The sequence below is a fragment of the Podarcis vaucheri genome (genome assembly GCF_965113315.1).
Source record: "Podarcis vaucheri genome assembly, chromosome: 11".
Classification (NCBI taxonomy): Eukaryota; Metazoa; Chordata; class Lepidosauria; order Squamata; family Lacertidae; genus Podarcis; species Podarcis vaucheri.
Window position 1 is genome coordinate 45429914 of NC_138749.1, and position 15080 is coordinate 45444993.

The 15080-nt window shown below is 40.1% G+C and overlaps 1 protein-coding gene and 1 long non-coding RNA gene across 3 annotated transcripts in view; one reads left to right on the forward strand and one right to left on the reverse strand.

Moving 5' to 3' along the window:
* The window catches only part of LOC309514515, a 170582-nt gene that overhangs the window by 95996 nt on the left and 59506 nt on the right, over positions 1-15080 (reverse strand). The window lies entirely within an intron of this gene.
* COMMD10 (COMM domain containing 10) overlaps positions 1-15080 on the forward strand; it is a 58979-nt gene that overhangs the window by 9913 nt on the left and 33986 nt on the right. For both annotated transcript variants that reach the window (XR_014211987.1, XM_082191666.1), the window contains exon 5: positions 4292-4402. Coding sequence is in view for 1 of the 2 variants with exons in the window: in XM_082191666.1 (XP_082047792.1) it covers positions 4292-4402 (111 nt within the window). In the remaining variant the exon portion in view is untranslated. The remainder of the gene's footprint in view (positions 1-4291; positions 4403-15080) is intronic.

Below are 15080 nucleotides of genomic sequence, written 5' to 3' on the forward strand. Positions count from 1 at the left end.
GAGCGGTACCTATTTATCTACTTGCACTTTGACGTGCTTTCGAACTGCTAGGTTGGCAGGAGCAGGGACCGAGCAACGGGAGCTCACCCCATTGCGGGGATTTGAACCGCTGACCTTCTGATTGGCAAGTCCTAGGCTCTGTGGTTTAACCCACAGCGCTACCAGCATCCCTTTTGTTTGTGTAGGGTACCCCCATGCAAAACATAGGTGCCGGTAATTAGTATTTAGGGTTCCCAGTTCACAAAAAATGCTTGCTGAACTGGAAGTAGCTTTCAAGTGTTCAGGGAAAGCTCTAACAGTTGTATTCTTTACGGCAACCCTGTAAAATAGGTTGATATTACTATCCCTCATAGCGTAGTTGGGGAAATGAAGGCAGAGCGAGATGGGGTGGCCTAAGGCAGAGATAAGATTCAAAGCAGAGACTGATTCGCAGTTCATTCTTTTAGCTGCTGCGCTGCACTGTTGGTTGAGGTTATCTGCAGAAGTGGTGGGATGTTGTTCCTAAATAAAACAAAATATTGTGCGAACTGCAGCAGTGAAAATGGTTCATGGCACAGGCTGTTGAAGGAAGGAAAGGGTGTGTGTGTATATATATATATTCTCATCTTTCTAGTCAATTGTTTTTATGACTTTGTACAAGTTTGCATAAAACTGTTTTGTCATCCGTTATATATGTTAGTAGGGTCCCAGATTTTTCAAGCACCTTTAATTTAGATACTGTGAGGTTATGCAGTGCCCTCATTAAAGAGTGCCATTGCTTAATGAAGGGTTACTCACTGCATATGTATATAGTTTTAATTCTATCAATGTTTAATTACTTTTTAATTATTATTTTTTGTTTTGATCAGTTCTTGATTTTATCTGTAAGCAGTCTTGAGTCCTGGCAGGGAAGAAGGCAGGGTATAAATATAATAATAATAATAATAATGATGATGATGATGATGATGGTACTTGCAGAAAGCAGCCTGCTGGTCAGTTTCTACTGAGCTGCATAGTCTCTGTCGGTGTTGGGATTCCTCCAAAGAGAACTATGTAGAATTTGGTCTGATCTTGCAAATACCTTGTTCTTAAGAGTGTATGGTTGGAATACATTGACTGTTAAAGAGATTGTATATGTGTGTGTGCATTGGTTTTTTGTTGTGTAAATTCGAAACACATTGGTGGACCATGGGGAGTCTTTAAAGCGGGGAGGGGCATAGACCACTCAAGAATGAAGTCAGCGCTTTCCCATTCTAATGTAATACTGAAGGTTATCCACTGTCTGATAAGTTATTGCTTCTGGGAAATGATTTTGAACTGTGTAATTCTACATATTAGGTGTGATAATTTTGCACGCACACATTCAAAAAATAAAACCCCAGCCTTAAAACTTGTGTTTGGTAAGAGACCTGCTGTATGTAACAATATATTGTTGTAAAACATTTTTTCAAAAGCAAATCTCTGTAAAAAATAATTTTGCTTACTTGGAGGGTTCCTTAATTCTCAGCATGTGTTAAGTAACCCACTTCTCTATGCCTATATGCCTTGTCCCATTTTATTGCGATCATATATCATGTACTCTTAACAGTCAGAATTGGATGGACTCTATTATATTCAATCTTCCTTTCAATAAAATAAATAGGTAAGCCATTCTGAAGCCCCAGGCAGCATATGGTACATTAATCAAAGATTTTGAAAGCATAGCTGTACTTCTAGAAATGTGGGGTGAAAACTCCACTTGAATTGCACTGGAAAATCAGTCTGTCCAATCTATGAAAAGGTTACTTGTGTTTTCCTTTGCTTGCTAACTCCGTTAATCTGCAGTGTAATTTGTGATATTTTTAAAGTGTGCATTAAATCTGAATATATATTTTTTCTAATAGTTTTCAATGCCATTGTGGTAAAATAACCATACGTCAAAGAAAGTGTAGTTGTGAGGAAAACCTGTGTTCCATGCACAGCAATGCTCACATGGTGTACAGTGGTACCTCAGGTTAAGTACTTAATTTGTTCTGGAGGTCCGTTCTTAACCTGAAGCACCACTTTAGCTAATGGGGCCTCCCGCTGCTGCCACGCTGCCGGAGCACAATTTCTGTTCTCATCCTGAAGCAAAGTTCTTAACCCGAGGTACTATTTCTGGGTTAGCGGAGTCTGTAACATGAAGCGTATGTATCCTGAAGCGTATTATCATGAAGCGTATGTAACTCGAGGTACCACTGTATTGACACAACATCACATTTCATGAGTTGGGGATGGTAGAAAAGGGAGCCAGCATGATGCAGTCGAAGAGCTTCTGAAATGGCTGATAAACGTGTGGAATTGTTTATGCCACAAAAGGTATCGTTGTTGTTATTTGTATTTATGAATTTCTCTTCCACCAAGAGACCTTGGGATGATTCACAGCAAAATATTCATAAAACAACAACTCTTTAAACCTGCTCAAACCACAGAGTCAGTAGGTGAATAAAAAACTTTTGGTATAGATGTGATTTGTTTGGAGCAAAACAAACCATGGTCTCTGGGTTGGACATAATGTTAACTCGGGGATCATGGCTTGTTTCTTCTGTGAGCAAAGCGGGCAATATCTGTGCATTCATTAGAAACTTTCATTATGGTTTACAATGACATGTGAGCAAGATATCTTGTGGCTTGTGTGTCAGAAATGAAACATGTTTTGAGATCACTAAAACCAGGATGGAAAAATGATTATGTGACACTAATACCTGTGTATTATGTCTTTGTTCTGACAAGAACATTCCATCTTTCATCTCCTTATTTCCATAGGAGACAACTATACCTGTAAAACAGAGATATATTAACATTAATAAGGTCAAATGTTTTATTTCTCATATAGTGGAAGCCCCAGGGCTACACGGGTAACTTTTCACTGAAAGTTTAAGCCCAGCTTAAAAAAAAAAAAAGTTATTAATTCTATCTCAAACTTTTAGCAAAGTTGAAGCTTTAAATATCCTGATTTACTGTATTTAAACTGGTACACCATATGGTGTTCTTGTTTGATTTTCCCCTGTGGAAGTCGCACATCTAAATGAATGTGATATATGAATGAAAACATTTATAAATAGCCTGGCTTTCAAGTATTTACATAAAAATAGAATTGTGGAACAGTATGGCTATGAGGACCCAGTTGCCTTTTAGACAATGACCCAGGAACCTCGGGGGGCCAAACAGATTCTGAGAGATTACGGTAACTCATTTAGGAAAATACTGTTTGCAGCTACCAGTAGTACCACTTGCTCACATAATCAAAATCGTCTAAGGGATGGTTAATATTGTAATGGGAATGTAATATTGTAATGGGTTTAAAAACCAGTACATCATGTAAAAGTTTGCAACCTTGCCTTCAGGCTTGCATTTTGATCTGCTCAAGGAAACGGCTTTTGAATCTCATGCTCTTAGCCCTGCAAACCAAAAAATGGCTGACAAGTCAGGGTTCTATAAATATATTTTCATTGCTAGAATAAAGGTAAAGGACCCCTGGACAGTTGAATCCAGTCAAAGGTGACTATGGGGTTGCAGCGCTCATCTAGCTTTCAGGCTGAGGGAGCCAGCGTTTGTCCACAGACAGCTTTCCGGGTCATGACTAAACGGATTTTGGCGCAACGGGACACCGTGATAAGTGCCAGAGCGCATGGAAATGCTGTTTACCTTCCCACCACAGTGGTACCTATTTATCTACTTGCACTGGCATGCTTTCGAACTGCTAGCTTGGCAGAAGCTGAGACAGAGCAACAGGAGCTCACCCTGTCATGTGGATTTGAACAGCCAACCTTCTGATCAGCAAGCCCAAGAATCTCAGTGGTTTAGATCACAGCGCCACCAGTGTGCATCTCATTGCTAGAAGCCAGTAGCTTTGACTGAATGCACATAGGAAGCAGTTTGGCTGATTTGAGAAGGCCCTGTTTTCACATTGTAACCTCTCCAGCACAGGCACTTTTTATCTTTGCAGCTCTCACAGTTAATACCTTTGAGAACTAGGAACTAGCAAACATCATTTGTGGTTTGTGGTTTTGATCACAATTGCATACTTTTAGGGTGCTTGAAGTCTATCCTCATGAATAGGGTGATTGTCCTAGAATAAGCTTTATCTGTTACTTCATATAATTGCAGTGAAAACGAGCCAGGCTTTAGGTTAAGGAAGAACTGAGTAAAGTTTCTAGAAGCGTGTTTCTTGCAGTCTGTAGGCTGTCGCCGTTTTCTTAGGGAGTGATAGCATCAGCCTTGAAAGCTAAAACATTGGTTTACCTGGGTGGTTGTGGCACATCTTTTTTAAATTTGCATTTGTGTTTCCTAGCTTGAGTCTGTTGGATGGCAGCTTAACCTTCAGATGGCTCAATCAACCCAAGCAAAACAAAAATCTCCTCAAGCTGTTTTAGAACTTGGAATGAGCAATGAAGATTCAAAGGTAAGAAGCCTCAACTCATACCCATTGCTGCATTGCTGCTGGTGATTATTCAGCTGGCTCCAGTTTTCAGATATCAAATATAGGTAACAAATTTAAATAGGCCTTGGTGTGTAGAGATGCCGAGGTATCATGCTAAATGATCTGGGTTCATGATTCTTATATGTGCGCCATGCAGGGAAACTCTTCTCTTGTTTTTGTCGTGAATTACTGTATCAGGGCTTTCTTTGGGTCATTGAGGTGGAAGATGCATCAAAACCATTACATATAATATTTATTTACATTGCCATTTTCAGATCACCAGTAAATCTAAAGAGTATACCCTTTAACCATCCAACTCAACCGTTACAGCAGTTCAAAATACCTTTTTAATAAATATTATGAATGGCGCTAATTGTTGATTGAATCACAGAACTCTCACCTTCTTGAGCCTCTTCAGAAGAATACCATTGTCTGTAGTCTCGAAAGCTGCTGAGGGGTCAGGAAGAAAGAGAAAGTTGACACTCCCTCCATCCCCCCCCCCAAACAAATGCCATCAGCCACAGCAACTAAGGCAATTTTAGTGTCCTAATTGGCCTGAAACCCAAAAACGATCCAGATATTCAGTGTCCTCCAAACATGCCTGAAACTGGACACACACACACACACACACACACCAAGCACCTTGCCCCAAAAGGGGATATTTGCCACTGAACAATAGTGGGCACTTTTGAGCCCAGGAAAATCCTCTTCTGGAGTGGATTCATCACTGCCTCCAAGGTTAAGTACAAATAAATAAAATAAATACTACAATATCTTAACCTTAATACAAAGATTACACAATCCTAAAGAGCACTCAGCACATTTGAGATAATAGTCGATACCCATTACAATGAACTTCAATTTAGAAATATAAACCGTACCAATCTGTACAGCTGAATTTGTATTTGGGGAATGAGAACCACTTATTACTGATGTTCCTGTCTCCTTTTCTGTCCTTTCTGACCCGTTCCCAAAATAGTCGGCCATCATTACCCACATATGCAGGACTTCCGTAAAATGAATGTCATATTGCGTGTTCTTAGCATCGTCCTGATGCTGAACTCTAGAGCTCAGCACAGTCCCGTCTTTTGACCTTATGGGATGCCACAGGACCAATCTAGGAAAAATGCCTATTGCCATCCTCTGTGATCTCCCTGTTAGAAGTGGGGATATTTCCTCCAGAATAGCCTCTCTAGCAACAGTTTCCCTCCACCGTTACGAGCGTTCACAGCAAAAAGTGGAACACAGTTTTTTGGAATGCAGCCTGTGGCTTTGCAAAGCTCTCTTATAGCCTATTGAAATGGATGCTGGTACAACTTGCCCCTTGCAGAGACATGATATGTAACGTTTTGTACTCAAGCCCATCATTTTAAAAGGATCCTGTGAGTTTCCTTCCCAGAGAAATGGGACCTGGTAATCCTTATCACTTTTCCTATACGGATTATAAACAGAATTCTAGATTAATAGTGCCCCAACTTGCAGATTTACCTCCAGTTAAGCAGATAATCTCTTGCTATATAATTTTTTTCACTTGACATAGGAGTTCTTTTTAAAGTAAAGTGTTTTTATTATTGTTCTGGAAAGTTTCCTTGCCCTTTCCCTTAGCCAGTAGGTGTCATGCTGACTCGAATGTGCTTAGAAAGGAGTGAGGCAGTATGTTGTACTCCACCCTTTCCCAAGGCACAGTGAGAGGTCCCTCTCTTCCAGTCCTTTGTACTGAACCCTTAAGAAGAGGTGTGGTAAGCAGTGAAGCATCTTTCTGCTTTCTGAGCCCTTGGAAGGCTTAGTGCCATGGTAACAACATACACCCTGTTCCTCTTGCCTGTTTGAGGCGAATGTGCAGTCTTGACTTTGCAGTCATGTGGACTCTTGAGAGATGGTCCACGTGATCTTGGGCAGGCACCCCCCCTCCTTGGGAGAAGGGTAGGATCTGTGGCCACCATGAGCTTTGGCTGACTACGTGGAGCTCTGATGGCATATAATACACTTGTTCTTTTGCAGGCAGTTTTTCAGTCCTCCGTATGTTTGCAGACATTAATAACTTTCTGCGTACATTGCATCTTGAATCTTAATAAAAACCAACTGAAATAAACTTGGACTATGAAGAGCCTTTTGTAAAAGTATGTCCCCTCATTAAATGAATGGTCTGAATTATTTATTTTGAGGAATGTATAAAATCTTGCTTTCAAGTGCGATGAAACACTGGTGCCTTTATTCTCCTAATCCTTCTCAGCTTCCTCTTCCTCTTTTAAAGCTATGCTGTCATTTATTTATTTATTTATTTGCTGAGGAAAGCAACAACTTCAAAATCTGATTTTACTAATAGTAGTTGGTGGTTAGCTATTTATTGACCGAAATGTGTGTTGCATTGGCTCGCTAGAGGGCAGTAGTGCTCTTCCAAGTGTCTGTGTTTCTTTGACACATTGAATGCTTTTTTCCCCCTCCCTCAAATAACATTGTTGAATTAGTTGTGAAGTTAGTTGTGGTGGGAAACAGTGTTTACCTTTCTAATCTACATACAACAATACGGTTCTCTTATACCCGCCTGCTCATTTTAGTGCTTTTTAAATCAATGCAATGCTTTTTTCATCAGTGGACGCCTTATTGCCCCTTTTTAAGGAATCCCAGTGGACTACATACCTAAGGGATTTCTTATTAGCTTGGACTCCTCAAAAGAAGCCACAGAGATATATTACAAATTTTTTTTGCTTATTGTTTCAGTATGGGAACCGAAGAAGAAAGTTTGTAGTGTGAAACTTTGTGTGCTGTTTTTGGCCAAAGATGTTTCCAGTGCAGAAGAGAAAAGCCACTCTTCAGTGTAAAAAGCAGCCTGTCTCTTTGGCAACAGAAATCTTGTGAAGCAAATAGCAAAGCTAAACTGTGTTATGCCCATGTAGGCTTTATTTGGATCATGGCAGCAGTACTGAGTTCTGAGAGCTGATGTGTGCAGTCACTGATTCCATATGTTTTGTTAGCTTTTAAATGCACAGTATTGGATACTGATTCCCCCCCCCCCCATTAAATAATATATAAACTGCCCACCATTCAAAAAGATTGTGGTGGTGTACAAAAAATAAATAAATAAAAATAAAATACAAGATACAGAGATACAAAAGAAGAGTATATTAAATCCATTTGTAAAACCCATCATTCTTTTAATCCCATCATGTGATCAGATACCATCTAGACATAATTTTAAAAGAAATTTCCAATAAATGACTATTTGGAGATAATTTAATATTCCATTTCCTTACGGGTTCCTACATCTTAAGGCATATTCCATCAACGGGAGGAGAATGAAGTGTGTAACTTGATAAGGTGCAACTCTTTTTGTTGAAGCGCTGGATAGTCGTCATTCATCATCATTCATCTCCCAGTGCTGCCTGTCTCCTTCCTTCTTCCCCCTTCTCTCTGCCCCTTCTCTTTCTCACTTCAAAGTGGGCTTGATCCCTACGATCAGTTTCCCACCAGCTTGCCAAGTGAGTCAGTGCTATTAGCTTCCCCGTCTTCACTGGTGGCCACTGCTGATGTAGAGCACAGACATGGGAACTTGCCCCACGATCACCTTACTTGTACAGTTAGTTCCGCTTCATGCTATGGCCAGGAGACTGGCAACTTTCTACAGGGGTGCTGGTTTCCTGTGGTGAAAATCATGTCTAGCATGGCTTTCTTCTTTAAGTCTGCCCTGTGCTGGAATAGTTAGGAGCAGAAACAGTTTTCTTGCCAGTGCATGCTCAGTTGCTATTGTGTGATCTGTCTGCTTACTGGAAAAAATAAGCGCAGAGTTTTTAAAAACATTCCTTGCTGGAAAAATAGAAAAAAGCAACACTTACGAAGTGAGTATAAGGAAATGAACGGATTAAACAGTGAGGACTCACCGCTTACGGTTAATGCTCTAGTGTTAAGAGATTTGTGTTGTTATGTCAGAGCTCTTTGACTCTTGGGGAATATTTTGCACTATAGATTACAGTGTTCTAACAGTGAGGGAAAGGAGGCTCTCCAAAACTTAGCAGTGACTGAACTGATGAAGAGAGATTTTGGTAAATTCAGATCTAATCACTTCTGGTAGATTATATTTATCATAAAATAAAAATTCCGTTTTGCTTTGAGTTTATATTTAATCCGTCTTCCCAGGGTGCTGCCATGAAATCGCCTTGACAACAAAGGATAATTTATTTTACAAAAAAAATTGGATTAGATTCTGTTTGCAGAGGGGGCACTATTTGTGGGAAGAGTTTCAAATTGGAAACACTCTGGATGAGAAACATTGTCTTTGCAAAATGTATCTTGCTGGCTCTTCTTTCCTTTTTTTTTTTTTAAGCTTCTCCCTTCATTCCCGCTTACTGTTTTTACTGTGCCACAAATTTTTCCTTTCAGTGCAATTTGGTGCATGTTTGCTTGGAAGAAAGCCCCACTGCGTTAAATGTAACATACTTCTGTGAAAGTGTGCATAGGATTGCAGTCTTAACTTTTTTTCGCAATGACTGTGTTTATTTCCTCAATTGCCACTATTTCAACCGAACATATATTTTGAAAGTTCTTTTTAAGCTTTTAAACTATGGATGGATGGGTAGTGTGGATCAATTGACTATTATACTGGAAGTCTGCAAAGAGATGTTGATTGATTGATTATTAAATTTGTTTACCGTCCTTCATTCGTAGATCTTGGGGCGGTTCACAACATAAAAACACAAAACATATAATAAAAACATGAACAATGAATCCCCTCCCACCCCTTAATGGCTATTAAAATATTGCGTAATCTCCACGTTACGGTTATGGCTGCGGCAAATCCAGAAGTGTATACCGTATTTTTTGCCCTATAGGTTCCTTTTTTTTCCCTCCAAAAATGAAGGGGAAATCTGGGTGCGTCCTATGGGGTGAATGCAGGCTTTCGCTGAAGCTTGGAGAGCACACCGACCCCTCTCGCTCTCCAGGCTTCAGGAAGACATCCGCAGAAACCTGCCAGAAGATGAAATCCATCACGCAGTGCAATCTGATGCATTTCAGTGGACTCCCACGCAAATTCTTTCCTTTGAATAGTGTGATTGTGCAAAACAAACTGATTAAAGGAATTTACAGAATCTTCTTGACAATCTTTAAGCAAAATCAAATGATGCTGAAATGTAAAATACAAACTTGCTGTAGATTTATTTTATGATTTCTTTCTCATGTGGACTCTTATCTAGCCCTGCTTTATAGCAGCCTGATAAAAATCAAAGCAGAAACATGCCACTGAGATTTATAAACTAAAATTACTGTTCTTTTCAAACTGAAAACTTTTTTCCAATCTGTTCTAATCAAATGCTATATTGGCCCTTTCAAGTCTGTCCACAGGGTTCTGCCTTCTGAAAATGTTTCAGCTTGCTAACTTTGCCATACCTGTCGACGGCCTTTTTAAACCAGTAGTGCACACCAGGAAGTATAATTTTATCCGTATCCTATACCTGTGCTCTCTGCTCCTTCTCTGCTGGAAATTTACCTTTTCTTTCCTTTCAAGGAGGGCAGACAACGCATATCCTCATAAATCTTGGAATTTCAGAAATTGCATGTGTACCTACAAGGTGGGAAGATGTGGTTATTGCAGCCAGCAGCACTGACAGTGTTAGGCTTTAGGTTGTTCTTGGCAATTTCTGAATCTTCAGTTCGTTTCTTATAATATGCAGAGTTCTTAAAGCGGTGTGTGTGTGTGTGTGTGCGCACAAACACACACTTTGCATGTAGAAGTGACTGCTTTGGCACAATCTTCAAATCTTATTGCAGCCCCCAAACTGCTTTGGTCTTTCTCTGCCGTTCCCCTGAGATACCAGTGATGCTGTGTAGTGCTTTTGTAGGGAGTGTAACTTTTTAGAACAGCTGGGAATATGAGTGAAAGCAGACTATAAATAGAAGCGGGAAGTAGCAATGGGCTTTTCCCTTAAGCCTAGGTGCTCGTCGCTCAGTTCTGCTTTCATGGTTACTTCTGTTCTGTTAAAATAAAGTGTTGGTGACTTATTCTTGCCTATTGCACATTGCTGATTAGGATGCCTCTTCTGCCATTGAACCTTGTTGCATTTTTTTTTTAAAGCCAATTACTTTTTCAGTTTGGATCTGGACTTTTGTAAACTCCTGCTTGCAGATAATGATAAGTGATCCCTGAAGCAAGGAAACATGCTTCGGATATGTGGCAGACGAGACTAGAGACCATCTGATAGAGAAAGCATCTAATGCCTTGTATGTGAGCACTTGCTCCTAGAGACGGATCCTACACTGGACAGAGCTATAATTCTTGCACCCGAAATTGAGGTTGCACTGACAGAAGCCAAAATCATGAGCTCCAGTAAAAGCGGGTGTGGTGCAGGGGAGTTCCAGTATAAAGCCGACGGAGAGTTATACAGCAAGCTGGTTGAAAACGATTACTTCAGCAAAGTCAGTGTTTTTAGTGAGAGTACATTTTCACTGTAGACCTTCGCAGTACCTTGCAAGTTATACAGGATATGCTGCTAAGCTGGTTCAGTGTACAAATTGTAAAAAAGAGAGGACATTTTGCTGAAGTATATCATCGTAGTCAGTCTTAATTAGAAATCACATATAGGTACAGTACCCGGTGTTATTCTTTTGAGTGTGGACAGGATTGGTCAGACACCTTGCATTTTTTTTTTTTTATAAAAAGTGTGCTGTTAATATTTTTGCTACAGCTGCAAGGTTACCAAAGGATATGGAATGAATGCTGAATATTAGCTCAGGAATTTCTATATTACCTGAATTGGTTTCTTTGCATTAATTTATGCCACCGAGCACACCAATCGTAATTTTGGCTTAGTATCTGAAGAATCAGATTCCCCAGTGTGATTGTTTACCTGTAAAAAGCGACCTTTTGCTCCTCTCGTGCACCTAGAAGAGTTCTGTATCGTTCTTCATGGCACTCCTGTTCTTGGCAGACGTGTATTTGATGCATTGAATGTATAGTTGAGGGACACATCCCTCCTCAGTCAAGTGCTGCTCCTGCAGGACAAACACAGTTTCAGCCGCATCAGTGCACCAGTGTGAGGGGAAACTTGGCTTTTGTTCTTAAAATTAAACTGAACAGTGTGTGATACCTGCAGATCAGAAGCTACGTTGTTTACTGTTTGAAATTAGAGATGCTGTGTTGGAAGGGATTAAAAACTTGATACGAAAGGGTGTTATTGAGGAGGCTGGTTAATCTGAACTGGTCTCATGATCCAGTAGACAGAATTTTAAACTAGCAAATGCATTCATACTTGTTCATAAGAACATTGGGCAATCCCTTTATTGGTACCGATAATCCCACAAAACAATGAGCAGACTAGAAATTGCACATAGCAACGGTTGGGGACGCTGGGAATGGAGTTAGTGCAGAAATTAGGTTAGATGTTGAAGCCTTCAGGTCTTCATTTCAATTCAGCCTGACAAAGAAGATTGCAGGCTGAATTAGTCCCTGCTGGGTAGTTGCAGGTATTCAGTAATACCTAATATTCTAAGATGACAAAACAATGGCTAATCCACATTTGGAAAAACCTAAAGGATGGTTGTTACCCAGCTCTGTCTAATGCTTTAGGCAAAAACCTGCAAGTTTCTGGTGAGGCAGGAAGCAGCTGCAAAGCAAAATATGGCAGTATTTATATTAGCAAAGATGCAAATTAATTGTGGGTAGTACACTAGGTAAAAGTCATCTGAAGCCAAATGGTGTAATATTGGTCATTGGAGGGCATGTACCGTATTTTTCGCTCTATAACACGCACCAGACCATAACACGCACGTAATTTTTAGAGGAGGAAAACAAGAAAAAAATATTTTAAACGAAACAGTGGGTGAATGATTTTTGTGGTTCATGCTGTGGCCACAGACATGTGATCTGACAGTGAGTTTGGAGTAGCCCAATGCAAAAATCCCGAGGATCCATGTGGATCCATGCTTTGTAACCACGGAGGAGGGAAGGAAGGGGAACCATGGATCCTCTGCTCACGACTGCAGCAGATCCCCCACCACCACCCGCAGGCATTCGCTCCATAACACACACAGACATTTCCCCTTACTTTCTAGGAGGAAAAAAGTGAGTGTTATGGTGCAAAAAATACGGTAATCCCTCAGTAGTAGTAGTAGTAGTAGTAGTAGTAGTAGTAGTAGTAGTAATAATAATAATAATAATAATAATAATAATAATAATAATAATTTATTTATACCCCGCCCATCTGGCTGGGCTTCCCCAGCCACACTGGGCGGCTCCCAACATGGGATGCAGAATCCCAATTCAGGTGGCTATCTATTCCACTCAGCATTCTGTCTCCCAGGCGTATAAACAAAGGCATCTGCATCTGTTCGTAAGTTTTTTAAAAAAACACCACCACCCAAATCCGCAGGTGGGCAGTCCCTTCATTGAGACCAACCAAATGTCACAAAATAGCCAGCAAGGTTTCAAGTTCTCCAGTGCTCTTCATCAGGCAGGAATGTTATACAAAGCAAGGGCTGAGGGAAATGAGGAGAAAAAAACCCAAACATACAAAAAATAGGAGTCATGAAACTCACTGGGTGAGCCTGGGCTAGTCATTCTCATCTAAGCTACCCCTCAGAGTTGTTGTTGTGACTTGGCATCGTGAGGTCCTTGGAAGGGAAGGTGGGGGGTAAAAACAAAAAATCAATAATGCAGATTTTTGGAAGATTAAATTTCATCACCATAAAACCTGTCTTGTTTGACAAGCTGCATATTGCAGTCCATATTGTTGCATGTTATAAACACCGTATAGGCTTATCTGGGAGCAAATAAGCAGTCACAGTGTTCCAGCAACCATTGCAGACATGTTTCAGGTAGCTGAAGTTACAGGTCAGCACCTCAATCAGTTACAAGGCCAGCAGTTTACATCGATCCCATTGTGCAGTTTGCAGCAAACAAGTTTGCCACCTGCAGCTATTCTACAACTTAACTTCATCCACTTACAGTTGTCGGCACAAAGGTACAGAAAGGGATGTCCTTAAACACAAATGAACACTGTGCGCACTAGTTAAGGAAGCAATTCTTAATTCTCAAACTCCTGTTTAATATAAACCCCACCTTGGTTACACATTGCTATAGCAGGGGACCTCTGCTAATATCTCTAATTAATGGATTCAAAGGCTCTTTACAAACAGCTGCAAGAATGAAGCCCTATTTCATGACAACTTATAACCAAGTGATGGCATCGTTTTGACTCTAGTAAATTTGCATGTTTATGTTATTATATTTGGGGTTCTCTTTTTGGATGCTTTAGTTTATTTCCCCCCCATATGTGCTTTTGGCTATTTCAAATGCTACAAGGATATGTATTCTCATGGTATTCTTGTTCAGGGTTCGGGTAAAGACAATACAGTGGTACCTCAGGTTACATACGCTTCAGGTTACAGACTCCGCTAACCCAGAAATAGTGCTTCAGGTTAAGAACTTTGCTTCAGGATGAGAAAAGAAATCGTGCTCCGGCGGCACAGCAGCAGGAGGCCCCATTAGCTAAAGTGGTCTTCAGGTTAAGAACAGTTTCAGGTTAAGAATGGACCTCCGGAACGAATTAAGTTCATAACCCAAGGTACCACTGTATGTATTATTACAAATCTATATTTTATCACTGAGGATGGCCAGCATGGGTTGAGTAACATTGTGTTTTTAGATTCTCATTCTCTCCCCCCCCCCATGCCCACATTATTATATGGTATTATTAGGTACATCTTTGCCATACACTGCCTCACTAACCACAAACTATTCAGGAGAGAGCTTAACTAGGAGTCCCAGTGAAGGAAAATCTGGGCTTCGTGTGGTGCAGCAGCAGAAAGGACTGGAGGAAATAAGTGGCAAGCTCATCTCTTGAAGCCTGCATGTTTGGCTTAGCACAATCAACTCCAAGCAATAATATTGCAGAATTGCTGAACTATGTGTAAAAAAAAAATTCTTACAGTCTATTTTTCTGTGTATTTGCGGAATTGCAGAAATTGACTTCAAACTGTTTAGTGAAAGCTTGTTCTAAAAGACAAGATTCAATTGCTATTTGGAGAGAGAGAAAATCTCTGAATGCTTGCAGTTAGTGTCATATTATTTCACCTTACAAGGATGGTTTCCCTCCTCTATTATTGACCCTTTGGATTGAGGACTGCTCTTTGTGTTATGGTTTCAGTGGCTCCACAGTTAAAGGCCTGTGTTGTATGCCCACTAAGATGGTAACAATCACTGAACACCCCTCTCTTTCCCATCTCGTATACATCTCCACTTTGGAGAGAGTGATTGGATCTGACTTCTTCATGTATATTTCTGCATTGAACATAAGATGAATAAAAAACCCTACATTTCTTCCAAACGTTACAGATTAGCAGGAGTAAAACACTTGCCTGTCATGAGCATTTATAATTTGCACGAGCTGAAATTGGAGCTCTTTTTACAAATTATTCAAAAAATGCCTTTTAGTTTGAAATATGATATATGTGAATATTAATGCAAAATAGAAAGCAGAAGCATAAAAAAAGAATTTATTCATTGCTTGTGAAAATGTTATTTCGCTAAATGACATGGGGTGGACAACATTTTAAAAAATCTATTAGGATAAACTTAGTAAAACAAACAGATTCAACATTGCAGCCAAATGCCGCTGCTGCCGGGTTTGTTAGGAGAAACACAATTTAAAAATAATGAACAAAACAAAGC